The sequence below is a fragment of the Nelumbo lutea genome, chromosome 4 (assembly GCF_056320005.1).
Source record: "Nelumbo lutea isolate HS-2025 chromosome 4, American lotus-T2T, whole genome shotgun sequence".
Classification (NCBI taxonomy): Eukaryota; Viridiplantae; Streptophyta; class Magnoliopsida; order Proteales; family Nelumbonaceae; genus Nelumbo; species Nelumbo lutea.
In genome coordinates, this window is record NC_142687.1 from 48,137,591 (window position 1) to 48,147,066 (window position 9,476).

General features: G+C 38.7%; 1 protein-coding gene across 1 annotated transcript; it reads right to left on the bottom strand.

The window, feature by feature from the left end:
* Positions 1 to 1,975: 1,975 nt before the first annotated feature.
* On the bottom strand, positions 1,976 to 9,136 carry PQL3 (PsbQ-like 3). The gene is made up of 2 exons (XM_088982047.1): positions 4,083 to 9,136; positions 1,976 to 2,443 (listed from the first exon to the last, which is right to left on the bottom strand). Exons 1-2 carry the CDS (start codon positions 4,548 to 4,550, stop codon positions 2,348 to 2,350), a joined length of 564 nt encoding a protein of 187 aa, XP_088838173.1. The 5' UTR covers positions 4,551 to 9,136; the 3' UTR covers positions 1,976 to 2,347.
* Positions 9,137 to 9,476: the final 340 nt, after the last annotated feature.

The window sequence follows — 9,476 nt, forward strand, 5'->3', positions numbered from 1 at the left end:
AGTATAAGAGTAGAGTAGTATGAGAGATTGAGAGTAGTAGAGTATGAGAGTATGAAAATAAGAAATTGTAGTTGGTGGTTGTTGTGATGCAGATGAGTAAGGGTTAGGTATTTATAATGGTTAGAAATAATTGAATCGACCAAGAAAACCCTCCTAAACTAGTCACTTATAATTGTTGAGAGGGATATTTTAATCATTTACAAAGTTTATTTATCACTTTACTTGAAATGCCCTCTATAAATTAGCTTCTCATAACTGTTAGGGGGCATTTTAGTCTTTTTCCTACTCCATTTGGTAAACCCCCAAAATAATCGTTTATAGCTGTTGAGGGTATTTTTGTTATTATACCCACATATAGCCATTTTCTAGTTGTTATAGTTTAGGTCTGGCCAGGCCATGTTGTGCCATGTTGCGGGCCACAAGCCCTTGACCCAGCCCAGCCCCAAGGGTTGTGCCTGCCTGGCACAGCCTAAGTTGTGTCGGGCTGTGCTGGCTCACGGGTAGCCCGACCCATTTTTTCTAAGTATAATGATGGCACAAAACATTGTACAACCCATTAGTGTAATGGGTTGAGGGGGTCAAGGGAATATGAGGGATGGACTACCCCCGTTGTGTAGTCCATGAAGCCAAAAAAAGAAAAAAAAAGGAAAAAATAGCATGATAATTGATCGGTTGAGATCTTTCAATGTCAATAACATAAAAATGTGTGGATCGTTTCATCGATCTACACGTGTACATTCTATCATTTTATGTACTCATTATTGGCTAATGATTGATGAACAAGGTTTCGTCACGGTTAGGATTCATCCCACGGTGGAGCTAAGATTTCTTGGAGTGGATTGAACAATAAAATCCCCTTTCAATAGTTAACTGAAATGCATTACCAAACAAAATAGTTATTTATGAGAACTTTTATATAATATAATATCGTTTAATTGTAATTTCAATTACAATTTTTTTGGAAGAATTAAAATTACAATAAAACATAATTAAAACCTAGCACCTCACAGGCAACCCGACACCTCATAGGCAGTTCAGCGCCTGGTTAGCCCAACACCTCACAGGCAGCCCGACACCTCACAGGCAACCTGACACTTCACAGACAACTCGACACTTGGTCAGCCTAGCACCTCACAGGCAGCCCGACACCTCACAGGCAACCTGACACTTCACAGACAACTCGGCACTTGGTCAGCCTAGCACCTCATAGGCAGCTCGCCACCATGCAACACTTACAGGCAGCTTGCCACCATGCAACACTTACAGGCAGCTCGCCACCATGCAGTCTGACACCTTACAGACAGCTCGCTTCCTAGTCAGACTGACCACCATGTGACAACCCTGAGGAGCTCACCACCATACCCCGCATTTCACGAGATTGTGACTTGTGACAGCTATATTAACTCACCCACTCCTCGAGTCAAGTGGAAATGGGCAATTTTACCAGTTGGTGGCATTATCCCCACCTAACACGAAATCAAGTCCCATCACAGCGCCTACTCTCTAGCTCTCTCATTCTCTAATATCATTTTCAGCTCACTACTAAGTGCTGACTTAGCCATTGGAGTGACCTCACCGGGTAAACACCCCCAGGTTCTCCGATTCAGTTCTTGTAGGATCCTCAACTCTTGTCGTCTACAAAGATGAGCAGATCGTCTCCAGCAGGGAGTAGCCGGTTCAGTTCACGTCGTTGCTGGTAGCCAGATCATCTCTTGCAAGGAGCAGCTGGGTTGTACTATGCTAGGGAGCTCCACTTCAGCCTCCGAGTCATCGGCCACTTGGGAACAGACGAGGTGACAAGGTACTTAGCCAAAAAAAAATGATACGTGACTAGAAACCGTTAAATCACTAATAAAATTCTTTTTAAGCTCCAATTATAATTAATGAAAAAGTTAATATAAATTTATCTAATATGGTTTGACTATAATGCCGAAAAGCCATGATACCGGAAAAACTTGCAACCAATCAATTGTGATCATGAAGGTGGTACCAATCAAATGGATTTTTATCAAAATTCATGTGAGATTGTGAATGGTCAAAACCATTCCAATATCATAGTCCTTTTGGCATCATATGTTTTCCCCATAATAATAAAATTTAATACAAAATTATCTAACAATACATAATCCAAAAATAATGCTTGATTTGGACCAGCTGGTTTGGCTTGCTTTGCGAGTCAACAAGTGAAACACAACACTTGTGTGGGCCCCATGGATTCAGGCCTTCGTGTGTGCAGCTGATCCCGTTGCGTCCAATTAAGGTGATCCAGTGGAGACTGTGATCTTGAATGTTTGACCATTTTAATGCTATTCTTTCAAATAATCTCAAAGGGAATGCATTAACATAATCATATTCTGGATAGAATATCGCCGAGGGCAGCAACGATGTTTTCATAACACTCCTGTGCTTGTGCTATGTCCCTACTCCTTGCTGCATAATCTAGCTGCAACAGAAGATAGAAAGGAAGAGTTAATAATCATGGGAGAAAGGGTAATGGGTTAATTTCGTGGCAATATGATGCCCAAGGTGAGATCGGATATGCTCATCACAAAGTGCATCGTAGCCATGCATTGAGAACATCTCCCGTATTTGATATTATCATTCATGGGAAGATGTTCTCAATGCATGGCTGCGATGCACAGTGAGGTCAATGTGAGGAGTGCTCTGTAATGAATAAATTTCCAATTCGCCGAAGGTCACCTAAAAGACAAGTCTTGTTGGGGAGAGAAATACAATGCTTATTTTTAGAGAATTAATTTTGATTTTTTTTTTTTTGATTCCAAGTATCAACTTTAGATTCGGATCATGAAAATTGCTGTAACTAAGGCTTCTTGTGGGCTCGAAACTTATTCTAAAAATTAATTCTATGGAACTAAAAGAATTAGCTTAAAAAATTATTCACTTTTTGTTCAAATTTCATTTTTTAAATAATGTTTATATGGAATATAATTTTAACCAAACACATGTCTGGTAGTCATGCCATTTGCGCACTTGTATGGGGTTTTTAGGGACTTAGGGTACCAATTTCGACTAGGGGTGATGATGAGCCAGGCCCAGGCTTAGCACGAACTGATACAATAAGAGCCTGTCCTGGACCGCTGGCTAAAATATAAGCCCAGGCCCAGGTGTGCGTGGGTTTGGGCCAAACCGGGCTAAGCTATGAGCCTATGGCATCAAATAATAAAACTTAATTATTTATAAAATTTTATATTATATGATGTATAATACATGAAAAAATATTGCATGGGCCCTAGTTCGTCTAAGCTTGGTTTGGTTTTCAGGACAGAAAAAAAAAAAAAAAGGTTATGGGCTTTAACACATGATTGCCTATCCTTATATAGATTAAGGCAAAGGCTTCGTTTTAAGTTTTCACTCCTAAGCAACGTGTAGGCCTTGCCTTCACTTAACCTCTTAAAACGATTACAAAATGTAAAAATGCATGGCCCAGGGTTCTTTACACTAAAAGAAAAAAATGCCCCTAACAGCTCTCATATCAACCCTTTGAGAAACAAAACTTGGGTACAAAATCAACATATTGTTTTTATTTTTTATTTTTTGATTAATTTGGTTAAAATGGACATTAGGGTCAAAAATGTCATTTCTTACTCCCATCTAAGAAAAACATGTAGTTAGGGTTTCTTAGTAATACAAAAAATATAGTGTAGGTTTTTGTAATTAATACGTATGAAACTATAGGAGGTTATATGTAAATGACACTTTCTTTATAACGCATTAATTAGGTTCTATCAAGGTTTTTAAAACTGAATCGGACAATGAATCGGTCAGGGGCCCGATTCCTGGGTCAAACGGTCCGATCATTGGAACCGAGCAGATGGCCTGTTCTGATAAAAAAAATTAAAAAATAAAAACTGGTCAAACCATTGAATGGTTGGAATGGTTCTAGTCTTTCCCATGTTTAGTTTGAAAGAGGAATATATAAGAGAGAAACAGAAAGCCGAGGGAAAGTTACAAATAAAATTTGTGAAATTTGTTAAGAATTTTCTGTCTATGGAACCAAACTTTGCATTGGTTTTTTGTTGATAAAGAGACAAACATTGCGTTAATGAATCCATAAGACTTACTCTTGTAACATAATTGAAGAGAAGAGAATAGAGATTCCTGAGCTGGGGCCTCTCGATCCCTGGTTTTGCTTGGATTATCGTGTAGATATCTTGTTTCAAGTATGACGAACTCTTGCGGAGTGCTTTCTGTGCTTCTCCCCATGACTCAATAGCTATTAGATCTTTCACATCTAATAGGTCTTGGGCGTGAGCTCTGATCGTACTCTCTGCTTCCTCAAGAGTTTGATCAGGAGCCGTGATTCTAAAATCAAAACTGTATGCAACATTTGGACAGAAAATTGCCTCTCTTGCTAACAGAACTACTGTGGCCAGACCTGCCGCTGTTGCTTTTCTTCTACTAATGTTCTGGGTTTGGAGGAGGTTTTGAGGAATGTTGCTAAATTTGGAGGATGATTTTGAGCAGCGAGTTGAGTTTGTAGAGAGGAAGTTCTGGTAGGATTGTGAGAGCACTAGTGATAATGCCATCATTTTACGGTACTTCAAATGGATTTTGAAATGTGACTTTGTGGTTATAATGTGTTTGGTTGGGTGTGTGACTGGATAAGGTTTCTTTTTTATTTATTGCGCCTTCTTGCCTCTGTTTTTCTAAAAGAAGAGAGATTGCCTTAGGTACAAGAATCGGATTTGCTCCTCACAAAATAGTCCTTACACCCACACCTCACAGCACGCTGCAGTCCCACATCCGAACATTTCTTCTATTATACCTGTATGTTTTCATTCATGATAAATGTTCTCAATGCATAGTTGCAAGTGGTGTGAGGTGGGTGTGGTGACGAAGGTTTAATGGGGCTGGAGAGGAAGTTCGGATTCTGTTCATGGACAGTGTTAAGCAACATGTAGATAGAAGACGGCTCCTTGTAGTTATAAAATGGGCTGTTCCACTCATGGGCTGAGCAACTGGGCGGTGCTACGGCCTGGTAGTTCATACCCTTGGGCTGTGTCGGGCTTGGGTTTTGAGGCCCATGGGCTGGCACAACATGGCACAAAAATGTGAGTTGTTCTGGTACAACTTGCAGCCCAACATGACTCAACTTACATAGTTGCCTGGCATAGCAAGGCATGAAGTTAGCCCGTTACGGGCTGTATTAGCCTGCTTTCTAATATAGCTGTTGGGGGGGGGGGGGTCTCCAATGGCTATATCCCACTTTTGGGGGTATTTACAGAAACACCCCAAAAGCTATAAACAACTAGTTTGGGGGTATTTGTGCATTTTAGCTTTAGGGGCAACAATAACTTAAATGCCCCCAATAACTATATAATAGCTAATTTGGGGGGCATCTTAGTAAAGTGATAATTAATTTTATGAAAGACCAAAATACCCCTCCTAAAAACTATAAAATGACTACCTTCTATGGGTATTTTGGTTAGTTAAATCATTTCTAACTACTATATAGATACTCCTACCCTTCCCCATTTTCATCACACCAATTCTCATACTCATATTTTCATATACTCACACTCTCTAATTCTCACAACCTCTCTCATACTCTCTCATATACTCTTTCTTGCTCCATAGTTCCTAATTTTCAACTTTATTCAAGTTTCAATGAAAAGAAAACCTGCTCAAGTGTATCAAGTTTACAATTTGGGAAGCTTAGAAGCTTCATCAGTTGAAATCAAGTTGAGATACCAAATAGAAAAACTGGGTAAGTGATAATTAATTTTCATATTTTAAGGTTTAATATTTAAAGTTTATTAAAATGGTTGGATTCTTTAGCAATCATTTTCCCTACAACTTTGATGATGTCCAGTCATAGTATGATAGCCCTGATATGGGTGTTAGTGGTATAGTTAAGAAAACCACCCCTACTGCTACTACTTCTAGGGGTGGCAAGAGAAAGACTAGTATCAGAAAAATGTTTTAAATAGAAGATGTTCAAGAAAAGGAAAAGAGAGCAGTTTGCATGAGATGCAAACGTGATTTTAGTTATAGTATCCAAGGTTCAAAATATCGTTACATATCGGCCCATATCGGCTGGTATGTATCATATCGGGGCCTTCCTGACTGTAAGGGGGTGTATCGGGTCAGGCCATGGTTCAGAGGGTAGTCGGGACTTAAACTGGCCCCTCTAAACCATTTTTGAAAAAAATAAATAAAACACAAAAAAGCATCGATACAGGCGTATCGGCCGGGTGTTGATACTTAGAACCTTGATAGTACGAAAGGAAGCAATGATCATTTGGCTAGACACATGGTTAGTCATTTAAAAAACAATAAAGATGGAACTCAAACACAAATTGGGTGTAGGGTTTTTGGTAATTTTGAATATTCACAAGAAAAATGAGATAAGAAATAACAAAATATATTGTATATGTTGAAAATTTTTTACTAGAATCTATAAATCCCCAATTTCAAAAGAGTTTCTAGAAATACTATTAAAGCATATGTTCTAAAAATTTTTCATTCATACAAACAAGATTATATTTTTATTTTATCAAACCTTAATTCTAGAATTGCCCTTCAATATTTGGACTTCAAAATATAATATTAGTTATATTTGTGTAATGGAACATTTTATTGATGATTCTTGCCTTATACAAAAGAAAATTTTAAGTTTAAGAAGATTTAAATGGCCACGTATTGGCTTAGCAATTAGTGTAAGTATTTTTTTGTCAAACAGAAATTTATTTCAAAAGAGGCTCAAAACAAACAACAAGCTATAAACGAGGAAACAAAGCATCAAATTAATCACAAAGAAAGGCCTAAGGCAGTCATGATAAGGGTCAGATATATAGATTCCTTTAATAGAACCCACAGAATTTCAAGAGAAATTGTGAGCCATGCTATTTTGCTCCGAAGGGATAAAGGAAAAGGAAATATCATTAAAGTTGTGTGCAACTGAATCAATGTCTTGCTTTGCATCAGATTAGAATATTAAGGAATTGATACCATCTTTGGCTACTAAGAGGACACCACTTTTAATGGTTCTAAGCTCAGCCTCATAGGTAAAGCCACAATAATCTAGGGAAATTTATGCCATAACTAATCTCAAAGGAGGGGCTACCAAAACACAAGCTAGTGTTGCTAACATGGGAGAACCTAGGCTGAAAACTCACGTCACAAAAGACTGATGGGGAATTTAAAACCTGAGACTAAGGTTGCGGTGTGGGCAAATCTAGACATTGAGTGAGGGAGAGCTTCTTTAGCTTGTTTGCACTCTTCGATAAAGTCAAGGAAATGATTTCCATAGGTCCAGTGTAGATCCTTGGAAGCAAGGTTCTAAATATCAATATAGGCCGATATGTTGGTAGGGCGTATCAGTTTGTATCAATTTTTTTTGTGTTTTATTTATTTGTTTTCTCAAAACCGATTCAGAGGGATCAGTTTAAGTCCTGTCTACCCTCCTGACCCGATACACCCCCTGTAGGGGCGTATTGGAAAGGCTCCAATATAATACGTATCGGCCAATACAGGCCAATACGTAATGATATTTTAAACCTTGCTTAGAAGACGACTTCATTGTGGGCCTTCCATTGCATCGAAGCAAAGGAAGCAACCATCATATCTTTTAGACAATGCCATTCTATAGATAAGTAGGTTGGAATACATTCATCAATGAACAAAAGCATTTTACTCCCTAGATCTGAAATTGCATTTTTAGGTAGACTCTCTAGGGGGCGGGGCGATTCCATCGCCATTTTCAAAGAGGTCCTAAAAGCCAGTCTTCGATTCCAATTTCATCCTTTATCTCCGAGGTCTTGAATTTTTACAATAAGTCAGTTGCACCCGAACTCCATCCGTACATTGTTCAGTACAGTTTCTCTTTTTCACCAGTTCAACCTCTCTCTAGATATTAAAACTTTTACTGCCCTTTGCCAAATCAAGCAAAACCCGACTAGTAGCTCAGGAAAATTTAGTTATTATTTACTTGTCCTACCAGCTTGGGTATAGGCTTTTTCACGGGTTCCCATCTAAGGTCCTGGCCTAGAAGAGCAAGTACTTCTTTGTCACCCTAGGTATCGGGTGTAATTTGCAGTAGTAGCTTATTTAGGCCGGGATAAGTCCTTTGGGTGTGGATACTCAACTTTTGTTGCTTTTTTTTCATACTAATTTAGCTGACTTTCAACTTTCTTCTGTAGGCGACATGTCGGATATTTCAACTATGGGGTTCCTCTCTAACATGAAGAAGAAGAAGAAAAGGAAGAGGAAGACGTCCCACAAAGATACACCTCGAGCGACAGTTGTTGAGCCCGTTGGCCCCACCACGACCAAGGAGGTTCCAATCATTAACCTGGTTGAAGAAGATTGTGAGCATCGAAAAACCGGCTCACTTGCCACTTGGGTTGGAAATAGAGTCGCCACCCATCAACAATGGAAATAGAGGTGATGGGACCTCCAAGAATGGCATCAAAATCATTTTTATTAAATAGTGACTCCATTAGCCCGATGCACTAACTAATCAATCCGGATAAGGCTTGGATGGAAGAGGGAAGGAGTTAGGCACCCCTCTCCCGAGTCTGATAGGTGGGGCCCACATGATGCTCCAGATGAGCATAAGCATAGAGATGACATTAATCCATCAAGATAATATTATCATAATGAAATTAAACTACAAGAGCAAATCAATATGAAAGAAAATTCTCCTATTAACAAAGTAATCAAATATACTAACTTCTCCATTTCATATATTTTCTCCTAATTTATTCATTATTTTATTATTTTTATTTTTATTTATTTATTTATATATATTCTTTTTGCGATTAATCTAAACTATCCTCTGCTCATTCCTGTCATCATCCTCAACTTTTTAACATTTTTTCTTTCTTCCCCTTTTTATTTTTTCATTTTCTAGTTATGAGAGCGGAGTTCTCATGGCTCCGGAAAATACCACAACAGTGTTCTTCAACTCTTGTGATAAAACAGTAAGCAAAGCTAGAGTCTACTACCATGGTGAGATCTAGTTAAGCAGATTTCGAAGTAAACCAGAAATAGAAAATAAGAACTACCTAATCTGATCATCAACATTCAGACCAATCCTCATCAGAACAGGAACAATGGATTGAGATACATTTAAACACTGTGATTGAATTCTCACCAACAACAACAAAGGCGAAACAGAGTTACCTGTCTCGTAGCGTCACCTGAGAGTAGAATCGAATAAGTTGCAATAAAATGGAATCCTCTTCTACGTCTACTCCCTGGATTCTTCAGTAAGTGATATTGCCTGAACAATGAGATGATGTTGCAGCTTGGGGAACGATTTCTGTTGAAGTGATCTGTATAGCCTGAACTGGTGTTTGACCAACATTTTAAAAGAGACGGTGTCGTCTGCGGCGATGAAGAACTCCACTAGGATAGAGCTGGAAGTCGGGCTAGGATTGAACGCAATCTGATTAACGGGCAATGCAACCAACCACCATTGCTACCGAAATCAGCCGCTCAAGAACAGAGGT

What these genes read in the sequence shown, in the direction of transcription:
- PQL3 (XM_088982047.1), bottom strand. Translation starts at nt 4,550, where the DNA reads ATGATGGCATTATCACTAGTGCTCTCACAATCCTACCAGAACTTCCTC. An exon ending in TCTTCAATTATGTTACAAGA is followed by an intron (nt 2,444 to 4,082) that starts GTAAGTCTTATG and finishes CTTCTGTTGCAG; the next exon opens with CTAGATTATGCAGCAAGGAG.